The sequence below is a fragment of the Colias eurytheme genome, chromosome 16 (genome assembly GCF_061535395.1).
Source record: "Colias eurytheme isolate Ceu_HAF_F1 chromosome 16, ilColEury1 Martin Lab GWU primary, whole genome shotgun sequence".
Classification (NCBI taxonomy): domain Eukaryota; kingdom Metazoa; phylum Arthropoda; class Insecta; order Lepidoptera; family Pieridae; genus Colias; species Colias eurytheme.
In genome coordinates, this window is record NC_142995.1 from 4346729 (window position 1) to 4371314 (window position 24586).

Here is a 24586-nt window from a genome sequence, read left to right on the forward strand (position 1 = left end):
GGACTCCGGGAGCCTCGCAGTTTATTAATTTAAATTAAACATTTTAACAACCCATTCACACGCAGATTTTCAGCAGACTTGTCGCCAGTGTCTATGGTCTATGGCGCATCATTGTCATTTTTACGTTGACAGACGACAGTTGACTGTTGACATATGCGTTTGCATTTGCGGATTGGGAAGTTGGGAACAGAGTTTGGGAATAATACAAATTACAAACGCTTTATTTACTTTTTCGGAATTAATTTACGTCTACACAAAAAACTATTTTCATTCAGAAGTAGATGGTAAAGTATTACAAATAGTCATGGCTAAAGAAAGCGATATGTCGCTATTTAATGATGTTCTCGAGCCCTTTCGGCGTGTTATAAACACCGACCCTCCAAAAGATAAGTTATCCTCTTCGGCGAAGCTAAATTTTTCAGACAGTAGTAATCAGTCTATAAAAGAAGGTAATAGAGAATGTTTTTTAATATAATTTGCTTGATGGAGAACAATATTTATGTGTTTAATTAAATATTCGTGTGTTGTTTAGGCATATCTAACCTACTAAATTCAGGAAAACGCAAGTCGAGCTTTACTTGTGCGGACGCAGAAACCCCGGGAAAACGTTCGCGCATAGATTCAACAAGTATTCCTCCATCACCATGGGAAGCTAGAAAACTGAAAACAGACATGATCGCTATGAAAGCACAAGTATGATACTATTTATTGAAAATATAACTTCACTTTAAATTAAGCTTTTTTATTATTTATATTTTATTTTACAGATAACAAAGTTAGAAGCTCGTATAAATCATCAGCATGCAATTCGGAAGGAGATGCAAATATTGTTTGACGAAGAAAAGGCTTCTTTAGTGGATCAACATAAGAGAGATGAGCGACTAATGTCTGATTTAGAAGACAGACTACAATTAGTGAGGAAGAGGGAACAAGATTTGAGAGATGAGTTCACTCAGGTAGATATTTTAAGATCTCATAATATTATGTTTTCTGTTATTCAAAAACCCTTCAGAATATAATATAAACAGTCACTGGCGCTATTATTATGAACAGACAAATGCAATAATTATTTATTTAAATCGGTTATAATTGTTGTGTATTTAAGCATACTAATATAGCTTGAGAATGTTTGTATCAAATTTACATTTATTATATTTTCCTAATATATTGCCCAGCAAACAGAACTTCAGACTTAATTGTATATTAGACTATCATCATCATCATCACTATCAGCCTACATTTGTCCACTGCTGGACATAGGCCTCAGTCATGTCACCCCACTGAGCCCGGTCATATTAAACTATGTATAAATATTATTAAGTTATTGCATAGCTTCTATCGCGGGCCTTGAGCGCGGGGACCGAATTGAGAAATTCCGTAACGAAAAAACCTCACGCTCCCCACTCCGATGGGCTCGGAGGTGTGGCTTGAAGGCATAGCATGCAATAGCTTTACCGCGGCAGTCCCCGAGTGCGACACAACTTTTTTATTACTTTATTGAACAATCTTATTGTTTTTATTACAGTCCGTAAAAGAATTTAAAGATAGCAAAGCAAAATGGGAGAGTGAAAGGTTAGAATTGCAGAAACAAGTGGCAGAATTAAAGGACCAGTTACTTGAAGCCAATGTTAGTAATAAGGACCAGCTGTCTGAAATGGAGAAGGATATGAATGAATTGTTAGCTGTAAGTAGTAAGGCTGTTATTAATATTATTTTAATATGATTTTATCTAGCTTTTAAAGTAATACCCGGCTACTCACGTACCTGCCACAGGAGAAATATTGGTACAATCTGGGTTGGTCAGCGGTCAGTGCAATTTCAGTTGTCCTCTAAATTGCCCCTGCTTGCCTATCCACATCACTATTAAGGGTCCAATTCCAATACTGCCCCTGCTGCAGGTACGTGAGTAGCCGGTCTTTGTTGGAATTTGTATCTATGAAAATTGTAATTAATGGTGTTATGTCCTCTCTCTCCATTTCAACTTTGACAGGTGCACAACCTGTCAAAGTTGAAATGGAGTTCTTATTTAATTTTTCTGATATATCTAAGATATATATAATTTCTGTTCTACATTACACTTCATGACTTATTTAATTAAACGTAAATAAAAATTTGAGAGTAATGTTCAAAGGCAAAAAAAAATTTGTACTTTGTATATGTGTATTAAAGAGTATTGAATTGAGGTTTTAAGGCATGATGGAGATTTTCTGTATTATTCTATCTATACTTAAAATCTAGTTCCATGGGTTTTAGGCTTTAGAAGGTGCACAAGAAGAAAGTGAATTTCTGAAAGGAGAGGTTGAAAAGCTTAAGGAAAAATCTGACCAATGTACTAGTTTAAAAGCGCAACTAGAGAAACAAGCATTTGAAATGCAGCAAGCCACTAGTAAATTAAAGGAAATTGAATATGAGAGGGATTCTTATAAAGACTGGCAGCAACAGGCAAAGGTATGGTATTGTTTATTTTGTAAGTAGTCTCTTTAGAACTAGACTGACTTTTTATTCAAAATTCAAGGTTCTTCGTAATAAAAAAAAATTGCTGTTAGGCTGAGCACAGAAGGATGATCAATCAATCTGTTAATAGTAGTTAATTAAAGATAATGTATTGTTTTCCATTTGCCACACAAATCTTGCTAGATAGTTACTGTTTTTATTACACGCTTTATATTAGCTTCACCTGTATGTTTGTATGTTTGTAACCGACTTCTTTGGGCGCGATTTTGACCCACTTTAAACGGCCAGATTTCGTTCAAACTTTGTAGATTTATTGAGGACCGATGACAATACACTAATTTAATAAAATTTTCTATTTTTTAGTTCGGTTTTCTATAAAAAGCGTGTTTTTTAGTTTTTTTAAACTATTATTATTGTCATATTTACATGAATTATCACTACTGAAAAAATTTGTAAAATAGTGTGTAAATGTTATTTGAAAATTTTGAATAATCTGTATTCTATGGAATAATTGTAAATTTTCTTTTTATTTCAATCGGATTTTTAGACAGCGCAAAAACGGCTATCAAACATGGCAGATTTAGAGAAGGAAGTGGCCAGGTTACGGGCCACGGAACGATCCTTACGAGACGCGGTTTGCAATAAATTGATATTGGAGGAACAAGTACATATCCTGTCTACAAAGGTGGAGGCTTTACAGCCAGTGCAACAAGAGCTACATGAGGCTAAGGTAAGTTGGAAATATCAGATTTTTTATTATTGTATGGTAAATGTTAAAAATACTTATGTAATGACAATTCGAAAGTGCTACTAAATAGTAGTCTAATTGAATAAATTAATGTTTGAGTTTGAGTTTGTATTTTTTTTCAATAAGCATTACTTTCATTTTATAAAAACAGATCTTAGTATTTTAGTCTTTTTTTATTATTAATTTTTAAAAAATCACATGTCAAGAAGAACAATATTAATTTAAACTGAATTCAGATAAAAGTGAAGTCCCATGTCCCCAAGTGGGGTAAGGGGCAGATGCATTATACATCTGTTTCACTGATCGATTTTCTTTAGGGACAAGTAGGTGATCAGCCTTCTGTGTCCTACCAGACCGAGACATTTTTCTTCGTCTCCACCGGGAATCGAACCCAGGACCCCTCGGTGCTACGCACACGCGTCCACTGTACCAAGGAGGCGGTCAATATTTCAGATAGAGATTGTTATTATATCCATGCATGTTAAATCACTACATAGTATAAAACAAAGTCGCATTCTCTGTCCCTATTTCCCTATGTCCCTTTGTACGCTTAAATCTTTGAAACTACGCAACGGATTTTGATGCGGTTTTTTTTAATAGATAGAGTGATTCAAGAGGAAGGTTTATATGTATAATAACATCCATTAAATAGTGGAGAAGTACTTTTATTTTTGAGGTTTCTAATGTGATGTCGTAAAAAATTACATTTTTTCCGCTTACATTGCAAACGCAGGCTGAACCCTGCGAGTTTTATCAAAATAATGTACTAAGTATTGTACACATTGAAAAGGTCTACAGAAAAGTCCGCGATGGCATATGTCTATCTATTATGGATAACCCACAATAACTTTTTTTTGTCATTTACTTTTTACGACAAATAATGGCTAATTTTCGAAGCGATTTTAACCAATACAGCATTAATCCTTAACCAATTAAATACCTTGAATACATTGTTCATTTAATATAGATCTATATGGCCCTTTACACCGTATGTTTTAAGTGAATATTTTCGAAGATATTACAGATTTAAAAATTGCGGGACGTACCGTTTGCAGCGGTACCGGCCGGCCGGGCCGCTATGTTTTTATATACAACGTTAAAAGTTTTTCTGTAGTGTATTTAGTATCAGCATTGCACCCGTGCGAAGCCGGGGCGGGTCGCTAGTAAGCTTATAAAACAGCAATTAAATGCTTTGAGTGTAGCAATAGGCATGACGACAGTATCCATAAATGATCGAATTAGTGTTTTTAAGGGAAAACGTATAATAAATAAATTAAAAATAGTGACTTAGAAATATTAAAAACATTAAGATTAACGAGATTATCAATAAAATAAAACATTGAAATTCTGCAGTCGGCCATTTTGACTGAAACACGTGTGACGTCACGTCTATGTAAACAACTTCGCGACAGGTGTATTTTGTTGTTATGAATATGTTGAGAATACGCATTTTTATTTAGTTTCTATTTTTTCACGTATGCTTTATCGACTCAGAACAGAAATATAATTTCGAATTCACGAATATGTGGTTCGGGTTTCTCTGCGTCAAATTTATACAATCATTTCATATTATTTTCTCGCTTTAAACAATCACTGACACTTTTTTGGGTATTATTTTTAAGTAGATAGACATTGCAATACTGCACACCACTTATAAACTTTGAAATTAGATTCTATAACACTTAATAATTAAATATTTGTTAATTTAAATATCGCTATGCATACAGATAATTACGTATTTACGTAAGAGTGACGTCACGCCTACGCCATGACACCTGTGAGCTGTTTTGGCACAGTTAATAAATATCTTTTGAAAAATGGCTTTCTTCTTTGTTAAATTTAAGTATATTAGCGAAATATAGGGTTTTTCTTGTTTAATAAACATATACACACATTATGGAAGAGGTTTTCAAAATCTTTCGTCATGCCTATTAACTGTACCTATGATGCTGAATAAATGATTTATGACTGTAATACAGGTGAAAATAGCATCACTAGAGTCGTCACTACAAGAATGGTGTAGTGCAGCCAGAGGGCACGGGGTAGAAACAGCCCGAGCGCTATCTTCAGCTCTAGAGAATGCGTTGAGCGGACAACTTACCGCTGTGGCTGGCGCTTCGCAGGCACAGTCGCAACTTGCTCAACTTACTGAGGTGAATTTTTACTTAGTTAAGAGAAATAGAAGACTGGTTATCTAACACCGAAAGAATTTTTCAAATCGGCAGTTCCCGAGATTAGCGCGTTCAAACAAACAAACAAACAAACTCTTCAAAACAAGCTTTATAATATTAGTATAGATAAATATGTTTTAAGACCTTATAGCTTGTCAATATTAGTGTTGCTAGATTTTATTTCATACACATTTTCAAAATCATAATATTTCACCTCTATTCATATTATAACTTCTAAATATTCTATTACTCAGGAAGTGGCAACACTGAAGTTTGAGCGAGATAAGGCAACAGCAAAATTGAACGATTTGCAAACAGTGCGGAAAAATCAAGAGAGTCTAATACACAGACTGCAAAAGCGACTCCTTATTGTAACTAGAGAAAGGGATAGCTATAGGTAAGAACTTCTTGAAGAGAGATTAAATTGATGGCATATTTATGTGCAAAATAAATTCCATTAAAACTGTTCTTATATATTTTGATGCATATAGTTTTTTCTGTTTGCACTGCTTTTAACTAGCAAAAGATGAGAACGTAAGAGGTAAGGTAACTAAAAGGCATGTCAATCAACAGATCTAATAACAATACGAAAAGCTACATTATAATTAATCAGAAACAACTATTTTAATACCATTACGCATTCCCGAAAACAGAAATACGATTTATTTTTTATGTATTTTTTCAGGCAACAACTAGACAGCTACGAAAAGGAACTCACAATTACTCTAAGTGGGGATGTCGGTGCTGGAGGGGCAGCTTTATTGTCAGCGAGGGTCGAACAGCTAGAAAAAGCTCTGCAAGGATATAGAGACCTGCTGTCTACACATGACCAGGAGGGCCATTCGAAGGGTGAGATTTCAGAGAGATCGTCGTCTTGGTCGTGGTCACAGAACATATAAAAGAGGTTAGAATGGCAATAATTCGCCGTTCCTATAAGAACCGGTGTCGCCTGTGGGTGTGGCCAAGTCCACGGAAGTCCGCTTACGCACATATTTGCAATTTCAAATCTAGCCAATCATAGCGCCGCGCGATCACGCGATTTAAAATGGAACGAATCATACGCATGATGATGATGTGAGCAGTGCTCATATCCTTGGCGCGTCTGCCCCGTGCAATGCAACCCAACAAAATGTGTACAATCATTATTAGTTATTACAATGCGATACAGTTTACAAACTTAAATGTTGTTTTAACATTTATTGCCAAGTAATGACCATTTTATTGGAATTGTTAATTTTTTAATAAAATTAATAATATTGGCTGATAACGATGTAATATCATAGGACAGGATCATAGACCGATTATATGACTAAGTTAATCAAAGAAACATACACAGAGAGAGACACATTTTCGCTTATTCAAAATTGTACATAACTTTCTCATAATATTTTATTTCAACAGAGTTAGAATCAGCTCGAGCCGTTGCGAGTGAACATCGTGAAGAGGCTATCCACTTCGACTGTGTTATACACATATTTTTTTCTTATTTTCATGTTATTACATTTTTTATATTTTTATTATTATATTTGGTTTAATAGCTTTAGAATCAGCTAGAGCAGAGGCGAGCCTACGAGCAAATACCGCGAAAATGTGGATACTTTTTTTATATTCGATTACAACAGCTTTAGAATCAACTCGTGATGAAGCGAACAAATGTGTGAACAAATGTGAATTCTTCTTATCTGATTTAATATGTATTACTTATTGTATAACTCTACTATAATATTTAATATTTGATTTCAACAGCACTAGAATTTTCTCGGGCTAAACAAACACCGCGAAGAGGCAGACACTTTTTCTTCTATTTCGCTGACATATATTACTTTAGCAAATAACTTATTGTAAATTTGATATTTGATTTCAACAGCTATTGAATCAGGTCGTGCGGAAGCGAGCAGATACATCGAAAAGGCGGACATATTATATTTTATATACTTTATATACTTATATACTTATTACTTAGCATGTAGCTGTATTATTATATTTGATACTAGCGGTCCGCCCCGGCTTCGCCCGTGGTACATATTTACGTTTTCTCTACATAAAAACCATCCTCGTACTTCAAGGAATATAATAAAAAAAGAATTATCGAAATCGGTTCAGCCGTTCTCGAGTTATGCGCTTACCAACACATTTTGCGATTCATTTTTATATATAAGATTTAATTTCAACAGCTTAACAAGCAGCTCGAGTCGAATCGAGCAAATACTGCGAAGAGGAGGCTACATATTCTTCTTATCCTCATTATATTACTAACTATATGTAACTTTATATTTCTATAGCCTTAGAATAATCTCGAGCCGAAGCAAGTAAAGCTGTGAAGAGCAGTTTCCATATTCTTCTTATCCTCGCTATAAGTATATAACCTACTTGATTTTCACAGCCTTAGAAGCAACTGGTGCAGAAGCAAATACCGCAGGCACACATGCTTATAATCCTCTTTACCTACTTATCACATAACTTTATTATAAGGTGACTTGCATACTGTCCCGAACACGCAGCGTAGCGCCCGAATACTTGATCTAATGAAATTACTCGCGCGTGAATGCGTTTCCAGTAAGTTTAGGATATAGCGCCCGGCAAACTTCTTAGACAAAAAGTGCAAAGTGGGAGAGGTCCACGCTAAAAAGTGGTCCATTTACATACTGGCAAAAATAAGTAACGTACATGCATTCACGCGTTACGCTGCATTATTCGGGGCAATGTGCAATATATCTTATGTTTTATATTTCTTCTAACAGCTTTAGAAGCAGCTCGAGCTGAAGTAAGCAAATACCGCGAAGAGGCGGAGGCGGCTAAACGCGAAGTGAGCAAACTGCGCGCGCAGAGAGATCAGATGCACGCGCATTTGGAAAAACTTGCCGCGCCTACTAAGGTGAGAAATACTTTTTCACTGAGAGTAACTTTTAAACCCATTAAAAATAAGGTTCTTTTTCTACAATATGTTTATCGATTACGTCAGTTTCTCATCGAAAATTTGCATGTAATCATGATATTTTAGCCATGAACGATTTTGTATTTCAAACCATATTAAAGAAAAAAATACATAGTAGTATCATAATTATTAACTATAAGAAGTAGTATAATACTTAACTATATGTTAAAAAAGATTCCGACAAATTGATAACCTCCTCTTTTTTTTGTAGTCGGTCATAAATGTGTCTTAATATATAACGCGAATCATGTAAAAAGAACGCTGGATGAAAGTGATGGGGTATGTTTTGGCATGTATCGAGTTTAGCACGAAAGTTATTTGCTGCTTATTTTATTGTTGAAGTAGGCTCTCGAGTCGTGGTTTCGCAACTACATATTTGTTATTCTTATACCACCTCATAACACCAAATAGACCAATAAATCGCCAATGCGCAGCTTAATCGTCAGCGTTCTTTTTACATGACGCGACCTATACTGAAAATGGTTTGAAATTAAAAACTATAAAATAACTCTGCTTATTACGTTTTATTAACTGTATGTTTCTTTGTTTAGATATTACATCTAGCGGACAACCCAGCGGCTGTAGCACACAAACAAATGCAAATGGACTTGGAAACCGCTCAGGAAGAGGTGGGTGATGTCGATAAAATATTTATAATTTTTAATAGTCATCTTTCTATCAACACAACTCTAGCTCTGCTTCAAAGTTCGAGGATCATTAAAGCAATTAAAAAAAATTGTATTTATTTAACTTCAAAATTGAGAAAATATAAGACGAAATTTGTATTCATAGTTATAAAAAACTAATTTAAAAAAGCAATCATTATGGAAATATGCCAAGACGTATGCCAATACGTATCATTGTGTAAAATTTGTTTCATTTTATTTGTTTTATTTTATTTGTTTTAACAGATAAAGAAGTTGAAAGCAGCTCTTCGCGAAGGCGGCTCGTGCCCTGAAGACATGCAGCAGTTGAAGCAACAACTCGAAAATAGCAGGATTAAATTGCAACGGTAAGTTTTTTCATAACAACTTTTTCTTTTATATCAATTCCGTAAAGTGAGCGTTATTTAAAATAATGATCTTTGTTTATTTCTCTGTAAAAAAAAATAAAGTAAACGATCTTTATTTACAGCTATACTGTATGCATACAATATGATAATTGCATTTTTTTCCGACACATTTAGGATGAAAGAAGAATTCACCGCATCCGCTCAGGAGTACAGAGATGTTTGCTACATGCTGCTTGGATACAAAATAGACAGGACTGGCCATAAAAATTACAGGTAACAAATTTATCAATTCATATACATTACTACATTATTAACTCATATTTAAAAGTCAATTTCATATTGTGAGAAAATTTTGAGTAAGTAGCTCATTGTGAAACTCGTAGTTTTTCTTATTAATAATACATGCATTAATTATACTTATACATTACTAGCTCCGTCTGTTCGTCGCAACTCCGCCCAGATAGTTATTTTTTTTTATGCAGAGTCGAATCCAACACACCATATATCATTAAAATCAGTATAACCGTCCTTGAGTTATAAATAGTGTAACTAATACTTTATTATATACATATAGATATTTAATTTCAAAATACTAATTTTCAGAATATCCAACATGTACGCGGAAACACCAGACGAATACCTCACATTCACACTTTGCGAGGACGGTATAGAGATGGTGCACACAGATTATTCCTCTACACTTGAAGAGTTGGTAGAACTGCACTTGCACCAAAACCACTCGATACCAGTGTTTCTTAGTGCACTTACTATGGACCTATTTACGCGTACCACCATGCAAGTGGCGTGATAGTGTTTGCGGATAGTGATGGGTTTGGGGATAGTGAATGTGTTAGTGCAAGTAGCCCGCTAGCGTATGCACAAGGACTAATCTTCACTGGGTGAGATAGTGCAACTGTATTTACGCTATAATTATTCGATACCGATGTTTCTTAAATTCAATATGGAGCTGTTCAAACGCATCATGCAAGGCGCGTAATAGTGGTTAGGGATAGTGTTCCAAGCTAGTTAGGTGATAGTGTTGTGTTGTGTAGTGGGGACTTATAGTAAATAGATTCTGAGCAATATATAGATTGTGTGTGCGCATTTTGTTGTTATATAGAATAACTTTTATTAGCTACTTAAGCAAGTTTCGAGTGAAAGATATATAGCAAGATGGAAGTGTTTGGCTTTTTGAAGTGTGTTTAAATTACGAGCTAGTGTTTAAGGAACAAAAAGCAATAAATTAAGAACAAAATTTTTACTTACATAGAATTTATAAGTCGTTATGATTAGTAGGTAATTTTTTAAATGATAATTGATTCGGACCATACACATCATCTGCCAATATTAGGTCAAGCAATAGGCAAATTTTAGATTCGGATTTATGTTTTCATAGATAGAATAATAGAAATAGACAGAATAGGACATAGATAGAATAATAGAAATAGTCTTACTTCTCTAAGTTCATTTCATTCTAGATTTAATTCAGCAGTGGATATTTTTGAATACTGACAATTATTGGCCTTACATAATTATATGCTTTAGGGGAACATAATATTACATACAACAATTTTTGTTATCCAAATGAGTCTATTATTAATTATAAGATCTTTCATGTTTTTATGTAGTGTTAGAATGCTAACATTTTCGCATTGATATTATGAAAATAGTGTAAGGTTGAGAGTAAGGAATAAAGAAATACATATTTGATTTTCAATTTACGTACGCCTTTTTGCTTTCTGCCTTTTTTTGATAAAATATATATTTGCTTTTTTATTCTTGACATTGTAGTATCCATCCTAATATTGTAAAAGTGATAGCTGGCTGTCTGTGTGTTACAATTTGGATGAAATATGTAAGCAATAAATAAAAATCGTTGTTTTGCCCCTGGTTTTGTCTGCAATGGCTAAGAAGATTTTTTTGGAAGTGAAACTTCTTTTGGCGCGTTGAGGGTAAAATTTCAAGGTCGCGTGATGACAATACCGTCACGGAGTAAGGCGACGATTTTGGTATCTTTGAATCTTGACAAAGAAGTTTCACTTCTGACACGTGTGTTCGGCACACACGCTCTTTTAGTATCAGTTTATAATGTCATTTGATAAGTAATAAATCTCACTAAAATTGAATGTGCTGTATTTTATAATTAGATATGATGTCTGTTAAGATGTTCCTAATGCAGTTGAGTTATCTTTGGTATTCTTTTTAGATATTAAGTAACTTGATAAAAATAGCTTCTAAGAGGTCAAGGATTTTTGTATATTCAGACTTTATGTTATAAGAGTTCTAAATAAGTTTTTTTCTTATATTCTCTCATTTTATAAATTTCCAAATAGTGCATCAGAGTTACAATCTCAAGTGTTTGCCTTAAAATCGTTGACATATTATACAAAACTAGACTCACAATAGCCTACTGTAAGGCCATCAAAAAATACCCGAGCGGCGTTGTATAAAACATTCTTTCAAATTCACACCTTATTTCGAAGCAGCAATGTTCAAAGTCTATTATTGTATACGCTCATTAAAACTCTGCCTAATAGACGCGTAGGCATAGTTTTGTTTCGGACAATTTTTTAGCGTGATAGTGAGTCTAGTTGTTTATTATACATTAATTGTTAAAATGCATGTCTCACTATAAATATATTTCTACATAAATGACTTAAATGAGTGATATGACTAAATTAAATTTTTTAAACGTGTTTTTTGTATCCATGTGCATTCTGACGTATTTTTTTTATTATATGTAGTATGTATATATGAGAAAATATAATATGTTATGTGAATATTTAATAAACATTTAAATTCATACTTTCAATGTATTTTTGTTTTGGAGTGTCCAGATTTTTGTATGTAACTAAGTATTTTTCTTGTTTTACTTGATTTTACTCGATTTTTTTCTTTTAATGGAATACATTGGGGAGGTACAGGTAAATAAAAACGAAAGTCGTGTAAAATATTTATGAAGAAACAAGAAAAATATATTATACATCATCTCTAAGTTCATTGCGTTAACTACAACAATCAAGTAGTTCACAACAAAGTTGAAACAAGATAACAATTCAAGTAGTACGCGTACACTGGCTAATATTATAAGTAGTTCAGATTATCGACTTTGAAATATTTTACGTAAGCTTGTGGATTTTTACAACTGACTGGTCTTTGTGGACTATATCTATGGGAACATTGGGTGCATTCAAATTTAGAACTTTTTTTTTTATAAAAAAAAAAAAATTTGAATTTATTTTAGGCCAGTTTCAATACTACAATGAGTATTTTGTTTATGTTTAAAAAATTGGTTGTCTGTAAAGTCGGCTTACTGATGAAAGTTGAACTTGAAATGTTTTTTCGTTCGTGCAGCCGGCTCGTGTAAGGTTTAATTTTATAAACGTTCCAATTTGAATGCACCATTAAAGTTTATTTAAATTCGAGAAATACATAAACAATTCGCTTTAAAGATAAACTTAAGGCATAACTATTAGACATTGTTAGCGTTATTAAATGGTAGAATTAAACATAAGAAAATATGAATCGTCTTTTAAATTTAAATAGACTACAGTCAACGGCAAGCAACAACCGTAATGCGTGAAGAACTACATAATATACTTTTGATAAATAATTTACAAGTCTACCTAAATTTTTATAACATTTACGCCTACTAGGAAAATAATTGACAATAGTGTTTTTGCACAAGTGTCCACATAGTGTTAAATAATCTTAACTTATAAAGTATACAATATTAATTATAAATACTTATTATTTTATACACAAATAAATTTTAAGAACAGGCAAAGTGTAACCGCTCGGAGACCATTTGTTTTACGTCGAGTGAATTTTAAACATCTTTGGATAATGTTGGTTACAAAACAGTGTGAGCGAAATTAATACGCGATTAAGCTTGATTTAAAATTAAATTGGCATAGACTAATGTGGACTCATAAACTTATAATTTAACTCAACTATTTAAAGCTAAGCAAGACTCGTGTACGAGAGCCGAACCACTTCAAAAGATCAATTAAACATATTACACACTACATCCACGCGTCCTGAAATATTTTGGATATAAATAAAAGTAACAATAAATTACTTTTAACTACATTCTATAACACATTTAATTTTTTCAATGTAATATGTTCCGAAATTAATAATTAAAAAAATATTCTAAAATCTTACATAGACATAATACTGAAAAAAGTATTCTACAACATATTTTAAATATTTTCGAATTAAATTTTAATGACCTTTGCGATACAAAATCAAATTTTATATTAAAAAAAACACAAAACAAAACACGTTAACATAAATTTCACACAATTTTCAATAACATTATTGCACTAGATCATTATAATTCATAACTTAATAATAAATATTGCATAAGCGCCATATGTCGTGAAAATAATCAAAGTCTTAAAATATGTACTAAAAGTTAATAAAATTAAAAATGTCAGTTCGATGAAAGTTCATCCTACAAGCTTCGTTCACAGTGGTGACGTCGTCAAGACGGAAAATAGAATTTTCTAGAATACGAAATACCTACATCATAGAAGTACCATATTGTGCTAACTACACTTCTAAATTATAACATTTTGACTAAATATTAAGTACGATTTGGTGCTCAAATTTTTATAATGTAAAAGTGTTAATAGTTAAAAATTATAGAAATATTATTTATCTACAAACAGTGTATCAGGTTAAAATTTCATCTAAATACATTCGATCGAGATAAAAACTCGTCGTTTCTAGAAGTGAGTTTGAAAGTTTACAATTCGTCTGAAGTTTTTTCAACTTCGAGACAATTCTAAATTCGAACAATTTTTTTTTAAATACCGCTACCACAGAAAAAATCTACACTGTCTATTTCTATAATTCGAGAGTAAAATTGAAGGTATGTGATCAATTGATCATACACGTGTAGACAATGTGTAAATTCTTGTAGCTTTGGCGACAATTTTGCTCTAACAATCACGCAAACATTGGACAAGCTCGTGGGCTATCGCGGCCCACCTCAGTCTTGTACTCGCATCTTTCACTCGCCACCGACACTATTCATCCGAAGCTATCAACAGCACTCAACATTTAAAGAACCCTCGTTGTATCCACATGTTTCCTATGTTTCTCATCAGTCACAATATTGTCCGTTATATTTTTAGTGCCTGCAAGTGAAGCGAACGTGATTTATTAATTAATTACAACATTGCTTGAGTTAATAACCAAATAATAAATAATTATCTACAATTTCAGATTCTAATAAGTATAAATTAACATAACACTGTATTTTCTGCATAGATTTCCGAATCTTATCAATACCATTAAATTTAATACCTACTTGGGCTATAGTAAAAATCTCAAATAAAAAAATCTCCAAAAAATGTATCCATCTCATTTCAAACAAACATCGCTTTCTACCCGCGAATAGCAAGTATTACAAGCTCAAATGTACTAGGTATAATAGTAACTGGTCGCGGAAGAATTCTAACTAATACCCGCGGCCCCATCATTAAAGCGGCTCGACGGAACACAGTGGGGTTTTAGTCGGTAAGAATCCGACATAACCCACGGCTCTTTCTTCTATATCTTTATAATCTTTGGAAGATTTCCCCACTATATGAAAAAAAAAAGGTATAATAGTAACTAGGATTTACCTTTACACGGCCCCGGGTGCAGCGGGTCCACGACCGTGCCGGCGTGGCAGGCGGCGCGCTGCAGCCGGCACCACGAGCCGTACGTGCGCGCGTCCGAGCCGCACAGCGTGCGCCGCGCGCCGCCGCCGCCGCCGCACGCGCCGCACGACACGCAGCGCGCGCCGCTCGCGCCGCCCTGCACGCAGCGCTGCCCCGCGCCGCACCAGATGGACGAGCATGTCGCGTTCGCTGGTTTACGGTTTATGTTAGGAAATAGGGATACACGGTTATTTAACTCTTCATTAGAACTATATATAAAGCAAATTCTGTTACAATTTACATCAAAACACAGTATTGTTTGTTAGATGGCCTTATCACTTAGCAGATGTTATTGGCTGGACGTTAGATACAGTATTGAATACGTAACTAGGTAATTAATTTAGATCAATCCATTTTAAGATTCTTGTAAAAATTATCAATTAAATCTGATATGAATGAGGTCTAAAGTTTTCATTGTTAAATAATAATTTGTTTTTACCAATGCACGCTCCCTTATAGGCAAGTGGTAGCGCTCGTCCCCGCTCGCACGCCGCTTTCCGCAAGGCACAAGCGCCCGCGTACGTCCGCCCGTCCACCGCGCACACGGGCGCGCCCGCCACGCTGCACGCGCCGCAACGCACGCAGTGCGCTCCCAGTTCCGCGTCCAACACGCAACGCTTGTCGCCGCCGCACCGCACTCCCTCACAGCTGCCCACTGAAAACAAACAAAAACTTTCAACTGCCGCGATCGCACGCCCTCCGAACGAATAATTCACACCAGATAAAAATCATACCGACAGTTACGCGGGAAATACGACGCCTAATGTAACATAATAACGGAGTAGAAATCGGACAAACGAGCGAGTTCTGTAAATATCTGACGCCTTTCCCAGTTGATTGTATCGTATTGCGGTTTATAGAGCGATAGTTAGTCTAGTCTAGACGGCGATCAAGTGCGGCCACTTTAGAGCTTAGATTACAGCAAATTTATCACGGTACGAATCGGGCCGGCGGCTGCGTATATTTGCTTCATATCTGGCTGTTGCGATAACATGAGCTGCCGGGAAATAGAATATGATAATTCGTCAAATTTAATTTAGATTTTATGTAAATACGGAATACCTGCATTTCTTCGTGGTGCTTAAATCAGAGCCACAATCAGTTAACAATATCCAGTAACTGGGGCATTGTTGGAAATATTCATATTGTATCAATATATTACTAGAAAGACAAATGTAAGCTGTATACAGCTTTATCACAATTACACTAAAGAGAAGTGTGGTAAAATATTCAAAGCTCTTTACAAAAGTGCGCTTTTTAGAAGGGCTTTGGTTTTTCAATTATGAATATAAAACGAATTGATCAAATATTTGTCACTTAACTACTTGACCGTGACCGTGTTATAGAGAAAGACCGTGTTATAATTGTAGGCTCTGTCCTGATAGATAGTTAAAAGCATGCATACCTATAATAATCTAGATACCCGAAAAAAAAAAATAAATAATGAGTACAGATATAAAAAGGATATAACTCATACTTGGTTCCTTTATTGATTTCTAGGTACGCTTTACATTAAATCTACTTTAAAACTGTAGATTTATTGAGTCGGGTCCACATTATAGAAACTTAAAGCTTACGCGCTACGCTAATCAATTGACAAGAGATAACGCTTCTGAACAAACAGTTGTATTTGTGATAATTAAAAGCTTGTTGCATTTATATTCTACGTATTTGTACAAAGTTGCGTAGGCGCTTGATAACAAACACAAATTGAGTGCACCTATATATAGAACAAAAGACAGATCCCGAAATAATTACTGAAAGAAATCACATAGCTTTTTAGAGATCTTACGGTAAGTACCTAGTCGTAAAACATAGTGAAGAAATACTTTTTATCTTTTAGCGCCACAATAATAGAATATTTGTTACCACATGAATCATTTTATAGATCATGTGAATGAACTGCAATTATCATAAAACATGTTTATTTCGTACATCTAAATGCGGTAGGTGCCGCAAATATTTTGATGTCTAGGAATTTTGTTTGTACCGTGCCGTTGGTATAACGTCATTGTAGTATGGTGATTTAGCAGTAAATATATTTTATTTAAACCGGTTTTATGTATTGGTTTTGCTTTTTAATGAACATACTTTATCAACCTTTAAATAACATTCGATGATACAAAAGTTTAAAATTATTTTTCCATATTTACTAAGTAGTACTTAACTGCGTGATGTTTCTGTCAGTCATTTTCGTGGAGGACAATTAATTTTTTTTTGTGTTAGTTATTTTAATTGAGACTTTTACTGTGTCGCAATATATTTATTATTTACCGTAGCTCTGTAGGTAAACAATATTGCATCGAAAAGAAAAAAGGGCAAAAATAAAGAATATTTAATATTTAAAAAATTTAAATATACTTAATACGGAGAGAATAAATACAGAGAAAAGAGAGCTGGAAACCAAATAGTTAAATCACAGAGCTCATATTTATAGGTTAATCGTCAATTATAACTTATGAACCAAACTTAGGATTAGCAGTTCCAACTTGCACTATGCATTCAAATTCAGATGCGATTGCTATCAGTCATCCGATTGTTCGCAACTGGATCCTGCGAAGAACCATTATAGTGACGTTATCGTTCCGTGATATTCATAATTTATTGTGCTGAAAAGAGGCCTGTCCGTTCCGGTCTAGGGCTAAAATCGACTGTGACAATTATGATTTACCAGTTGGAAATCGGAACTACTAAGTATGGATTTAACTATGGATAGACAAAAAAAAAATTGATTTATATACTTAGTATTAGTTTTTCACGATGGTTAAATCGATAACCAAGGTATTGTTGCTAACATATTCGTTACTTTGCTTATTATTATTTTATGCTCTTTTAAGGCTACCTTAAAATCCCAACATAAATCAATCGTAAGCTCATTTTGTAAAGTCCCATTCAATAATAAATTCATGTCTCTTTTCGCACTCATTGAAATCAAACCAAGTACATTTATTGTCCATATCTACATATTACATAATATGTGATATTATACTACAACTAACATCGGAATTTTACCAGATATTCATATCTATTCTTGTAAAATAATCCGCACATATTGTAACACTAAAGCGACAAAGTTCACACGCTTTAAATTGATCGTAAACCGCAGTCCACACGATTGCGACTCGTAACCGCCCCGGCTGAACTTTCAAACCGTTGTCATCTGTACGTGGGTACTTGCAAAATATACTAATACGTTCTACTTGCATTTCCTAGTTCGCATTACACAATGCGTGCACAATTGTTCAAAGGACTTGTTACGAAACCGAAACGCTTTGCGAGCGGATAGCCGTACGTACCGGCATTTGTCAAAACACCCACCCACGCACTCGGTAAATGTATATTTGACATGTCATATTTTACCGTACACTCGTGAATAGTAACGTATTCCTATATATTCAACTTTAAACAACGTTTTAAATAAATAGTCGTACTTTATTACGTATTATATCCCGCGGTGAAAGACTTTAATATTCGTTAATGTTTAATACGATGTTGTTTTACATGAATTTATTACTATTTGAATTTTATGAACTGGTTATTTTCGGATTTACGGAAAGTTGGAAAATACAATGATAGATAGAGATAGAGGAGTTCCGATTTCATAAATTTTGCTAAATGCATCTTGTTATCTAATGATAATAGAGTAATCTCTAGTCATCTCTACACTCGCACTGCCTAGTTTTTTAACGTTAAAAATATTTTACAAGTAATTGATTTTAGATATTATGTTCGGATTAACCGAGAGTCTGATAAAAAATTAGATAGATAGATAATTGAAAAATAAATGCAACGAAAGATTCAGAGTCATAAATCTGCAAAATGCATCTTGTTTTCATTACTAGACTATTCTCTAAATTTGCTCTACCAAGTCTTTTTAATGTTGTAAGTAATGCAATTAAATCCATACGATTTTTTGAATATTCGGCACGTCCACAGCTCGACATTTGAGGCCAAAACGTCTCAACAAAATAGGAATGAAATGTGTGAACTGTAAATCTGTTAACAGTCCCGTGGCTGTTGCGTAGCTGGCGTGGCCAGTTTCCGTAATTACACTGATTTGCTCGCGGATGTCATCCGCTATACATACCATTATTCAAAGCTACATGTGCATACGCATTTCCTCGTTGTAATTATGTGTGCTCATAATTAGCACTTTTGAACCTAGCGATTACGTAACTAGAATATTAATTCTAGTGCCATTCAGAAGGTCTTTATTTTCTTTCTGAAACTAGTTTCTATGGCGATTAGGGTATTTATAATTTTCTATTATCTTAATAATAAGGTAGTCCGTAGTCCAAACAGTTATTATTGGTAAAAGCAACTATTGTATTAATCGTTTTTTTTTCTTCTATTCAGTATTGTTAGTAACTATCTGTTAAAATTATTAAAATTCCGTTCGAATTTTCGCAAATATGCAAGACTAGCTTTCCACCCGCAGCTTCGCATACTCAAAGAAAAACCTGTTCCCGTAGGATTTCATGCAAATTGGTTCAGTAGTTAAGGCGTGATTGAGTAACAGACAGACAGACGGAGTTACTTTCGCATTTATAATATTAGTATGGATTAAATTAACACAACTTTTAACTCTTTAGGAAGAAAGTAAGACGGTCTACTCTCAATTCTCTACTACGTACTGTCTCTACTTTCGCTCTACTTTCGCAACTCATCTCCAAACTCGTAAATATTTCCCAAAATAAATGCAAAGACATATGCGTAGAAGGTTTAGGAATATTATAATTCTATTCTTAGCTTGTCGTTTTAAGTTATTAGCACATACGCAAGATCTTTGCAGAAGACGAGTAACCGAGAGCTGTGTTGTTACAATGTTGCTCTTTCTGTATATAATGTTTGAATGTCACATGTTCAACAGCGCACAATTTGTTTAAGTCTGTTTAGGTATATTTATTGTAGGAATTTGAATTATACAGTATAGTGTTTTTATAATAATAATTAATAATGCTCAAAGGCGTAGCCATATCTACGGTCTTTTTGTTTAAAAATATACCTATATGAAAAATCTCTTTCAACCAATTACCTACACGAAAAATCAAAAAGGTTGTCATTAAAAGTATTAAATCAAGTTTTTTCTTATCATCAGATTTTATATTTTTAGATTATCTCCATTTGTGAAACAAAAATAATATCTTATTATAAGAAGGAAACCATTATACCAGTCTGCTTGTTTTATTTATTAAAAGATATTAACGTGATAACTGATAGGCATTAATGACCTGAATAAATTTAAATTTTAATGCGCGAATTAAACGCAACGAAAAAGAGAATATGTAAATATGGACAAGTGTTATTAAGGCTTATTATTGAAAAGGTAGCATAATTTATTGGAAATATATGGTTACGAATAATTTCATCAGCCCTCCAAGCGAATATTAAATGAGTGCATACTTTATTTTGTCAAGGAAAACACGATACAGTTCAAATAGATAACAAAATTCCTGTATTTTAAAACGTATACAAATTAATTGTACCTATCTGGGACTGTGACTCGATAATGTCGGAATTCATATCAAGAAAGGTTATGGAATTTTAAGTGTATTAAATTTCTTTAATTGAACAAAAACCAGAAATTTTATTCAGCGAAGTTCCAATGAATGACCGCCTTATCGGTAACACAATTAGCGTCGTATTGCGTGCGTGTTTGAGTGCATTTTACGTTTGCTAGCCATCATTTACTGAAGGCGTACCCATCGATAAAAACAAGTTGCCCAAGCCGGGACAGTCATTGCTTTCGTACTTCGTAGCGTAACCATTGTGTCTCACCACATACACTTACAATGATACACACGCATGTATCTTATGCGTTCACAAAACTAAAAGTACACAAACTGGATCCATAATCGTGGTCGGACCATCCATTCATATACCTCAGGCGATGCTCCAGCATGCATCGCGCATCGCAATGAACTATTATTGGGTTCGATGCCAATAGAGATGTAGTCAACCTTCTTGGAACGGGCAATTTACTAGTGCGATAGCAAGGGAGTGTCCGGTCACTACGGGACAGGGATTAATGCTCTGAGGCGGGACCGCGGGAGTGAATAAAACAAAACCCGCGCTTCCCTCCGCAGAAACCAGACGGTAATTATAGTTGTGCTCCATTGATAGAACGCTTCAACCCATGTTTGATTAATGGCTACCATTAAAAACACCTTATAGAAAAGTTTTATAGAATACGAGAGGAAAGGCGAGTACGCTGTCGAGCACGACGTAAAAAAATTATTGAAATCGGCGCGATCTTGATGCACTCCGCTCCTCCCGGCTCGCATGTGCAACATTACGGAGTAAACGACGCTATTGTGCGCAAACACTGAGTTTTGTAACCTTCACAATGATTCGCGCGAATGAAATCCATTCGCCATTAATATTTAAGTTTGACAGCGACAGTCATCTCGCAGATCTTTATGCTATCACGTCTCGAAAAATAAAAGAACTCGCCCAGACAGCTCCGATCACCTTTTTGTCGAATAATAATCTGCAGTCATTAAATTTATTCCGATGCGAATGTGCATATCGAGGCTTACGGGATATTTTAAAAGGTTCCATATGACTGGCAGAAAGAGGTAAATGAGAACTCGACGAGTGTCTCTCGCAGAGAGCGTTCGAATCGTTTAAAAGCGAGAAGCATGTCGGGTCAGCTCGCCTGTCAAGCTTGAGCGCGCCAATAATGAGCCAGTAAAGTTTGATGAGGTAGTAAACAACACTTTGTAGAATTGTAATATAGTTCTCGGGAAACGGTTGCTAGGTGGCTTAACGTTTAGAATGATAGATGTTGTTACTAGGCGGACGGCCAATGAGTTACCGTCTGGTCCTATGAATAATTCGAATAATTAATACGTCGCGTGGCAGTAACTAGTGTCTACGTGCGATAATGATTTACGATCGAGCCAATGATACTCTAATATAGCTCAACTGCTTGATTATGATTATCACGTTTATTGCGTTCTGTTGAATTTATTGGACATTAAGATAGCAGGTAAAAGGAAATGCGCATAAACTTTGCGTACACAGATAATGGAGGTCAGCCTCAACGAGCTTTAAATGTATGCTGGTAAAACAAACCAGCTTAGTTAACAAATCTATAATTACTGCGAATTAGGCTTTTGAACTCACGATGGATTTTAGTACTGTAATTCATTAATACGAGTCTGTCTTTAATATACCGACGCATAAAATATCATATTATTAACATAAATTCCAGATCAGCAGCAGACATGATATTAATTTAAAGGCCATAAAATATTTAATAACCTACTTAAAAATAATAAAAAGCCAATTCAATGTCATTAACGCTTCAATTATCATCTTGTTTTGATATTATATTTTATATGTAGATTTTTATTCATTTTTTATTAGTTTAGAAGACACAAATCCTTGCATTAATTTGGGTACAACATTATGTACCTACAATTATGTTCTATAAGCAATGCTGCTCCCAAGTAATATTTGATTAATTCATTTAATTATGATAATCAAATCGAGCTTGAAGTGTGCCAAATGCATTGCTTTTATTATTTAATATATCTGGTAAATGTGGTGCAATTTATGATCGTGTCTGCAGTTCTGGACATTTATCTGCTATTAAATAATCAGACTGTTTAAATAAGCTTAGACTAATTACTTGGAATGTTCCCAAGAAACGGACTGTGCTAGTTAGACAAAAAGTTGGTAATTTGTTATTTTGCTACTATTAGATAAAGTTTAAGTCTTATATTATGGTCTGTTTCTTTGATAGATTAACGTACCCAGGTATTTATGTAGTGTCTCTAAAAGGATAGAAAATGAAAATGTGTGCGTGTGATTAGAAGTTGTGTAGGTACCTAATATAAAACCACATTGAAAATCATACATGGAAAATAATATTACTTAAATTTTTATTGTTACCTACTGTCACACTAGATACTGTATTGATTTCGGAACTTTTAGTTTACTAATTAATAATTATATTGAAATCTCCTATTCGACTTGAGTTAAACTTCATTAATATACATATCAAAATCTGCTTCAATTCTAGCTTTAAATTATATGCATATATGTACATATATTTAATATTTCAATTATCGCTCTATTTCAGAGCGGCCTTAAATGAAGATAAGTTGCTACGCATGCAACAAGTGTCATCTTGAAATGCGCTATGTTTATCTTACTAGTTCTTCTTCTATCTTGATTTAGCGATAGCATAAGTTAAATGAGGATAACATAATTAGTTTGCCATGACTCAATCATGATCGATTAATTATGTCACATAAAGATGAAATCTAAATCTATTGAGTACACATAACAACGTCTACATGAGTGCACCTGAAACATCTCTGCAGATTTTGTTCCAAGTCTTAGTTATAAGTTTACTGTAAAACTGGATAATTCACGAATTATCCAGTGATTGACTATGGTATGGCTATATAGGTAAATCTTTTAAAATATCTCTGGTATATCCAGAGTAGTTTTTAAAGGTACACAGAGACGGTCTGCATTATGTCTTTCGATCTGCGAGGGACACCGTGGTATTTTTTTATGTTTTCTAAATTATAAGCATTGATGAATTTGCATAGCTTGCTGCTGTTATGTTATTACTTATTATACATAGCAACAAATACGTAAATACTGCTTTAGCTTCCAATCTAGAAGTTACCTACCTCTACACGGTCCAGGGTAGTCCAGCGTGAGGTGCTTCGCGGGCCGCCTGCAGGCCCTCCGTCGCAGGCGGCACAGCGAGCGGTAGGTCTTGCCGTCGCTGCCGCACACGGAGCCCGCGCGGCGGCACGTCGCGGCGCACACGCACCGCGCGCGGCCGCCGCGCACCACGCACCGCCGGCCTGCGCCGCATGACACGCCGGCGCACGATTCTATAATATACTGGTAGTTAGTAGTCGCAAAACATATCGGTACTTCTAGATAGTATGTTGGCTTAACCATAAGACATGGCATAAGTAGCTAACGCAGCCACTTCGATCACGTCCATCTTGTAGCTAGCACCAGAAAATATATCCACTAATTGTCTGATGAAATGGATAGAACTTTTTTTTTATTTCCAAAAATACTTCGTTAGGTCTGAGGTATGAACGACCCTAATATCATTTATTTGTAAACTATTTAAACCCCCTATGCCAGAGATAATATGTATGATACTAAATGTCTAAGAGCTTCATTAATTAAATTAATAAAATAAGCCTTTTCCCGTTAGTTAATATTGACAAAAAATTAAAAGTTATGCTGCGTGAAATTTTATACTTGAATTTAACTCTTTAACTTTCAAATATCTTCAAAATATCAAGTTATGTTAAATCTTTGAAATAAATTATCATTACACATAACTACAGTAGATAATATTGCATCAATTGTATCAATTGCCTTTCATAGCAAACTGCATGCATTATGATTCCTCAAAGCAACTGTTCACTTGAAAGTCTCGCAACCCTAAAGTAGTTTCCCCGCGCTTTATAATAGTAATTAAAATAGAACCAGCTTGAAAATACCTAGAGTTATAGCTGAATGACCGCAAAATGGAGCAGTTTGCGGATTATTCTCTGTACTCTC

At 34.4% G+C, this 24586-nt stretch overlaps 2 protein-coding genes across 4 annotated transcripts in view; one reads left to right on the forward strand and one right to left on the reverse strand.

Annotated features, from left to right (window-relative positions):
- The first annotated feature begins 186 nt into the window (after positions 1–186).
- Positions 187–11388, forward strand: Mad1 (Mitotic arrest-deficient 1). Its single transcript, XM_090110816.1, has 14 exons — positions 187–449; positions 533–693; positions 768–956; positions 1526–1684; positions 2254–2448; positions 3002–3184; positions 5182–5355; positions 5628–5770; positions 6059–6222; positions 8115–8248; positions 8860–8937; positions 9220–9320; positions 9495–9593; positions 9924–11388. The coding sequence occupies exons 1-14, from the start codon at positions 305–307 to the stop codon at positions 10126–10128; spliced, it is 2130 nt and encodes a 709-aa protein (XP_089966942.1). The 5' UTR covers positions 187–304; the 3' UTR covers positions 10129–11388.
- Positions 11389–14218: 2830 nt separating this feature from the next.
- The window catches only part of Fs (Follistatin), a 34461-nt gene continuing 24093 nt past the window's right edge, over positions 14219–24586 (reverse strand). For all 3 annotated transcript variants that reach the window (XM_090110908.1, XM_090110909.1, XM_090110907.1), the window contains exons 3-6: positions 23686–23895; positions 15474–15689; positions 14957–15184; positions 14219–14467 (exon numbers count right to left, since the gene is read on the reverse strand). In XM_090110908.1, the coding sequence (XP_089967034.1) occupies positions 14391–14467; positions 14957–15184; positions 15474–15689; positions 23686–23895 (731 nt within the window). In that variant the 3' untranslated portion in view covers positions 14219–14390. The remainder of the gene's footprint in view (positions 14468–14956; positions 15185–15473; positions 15690–23685; positions 23896–24586) is intronic.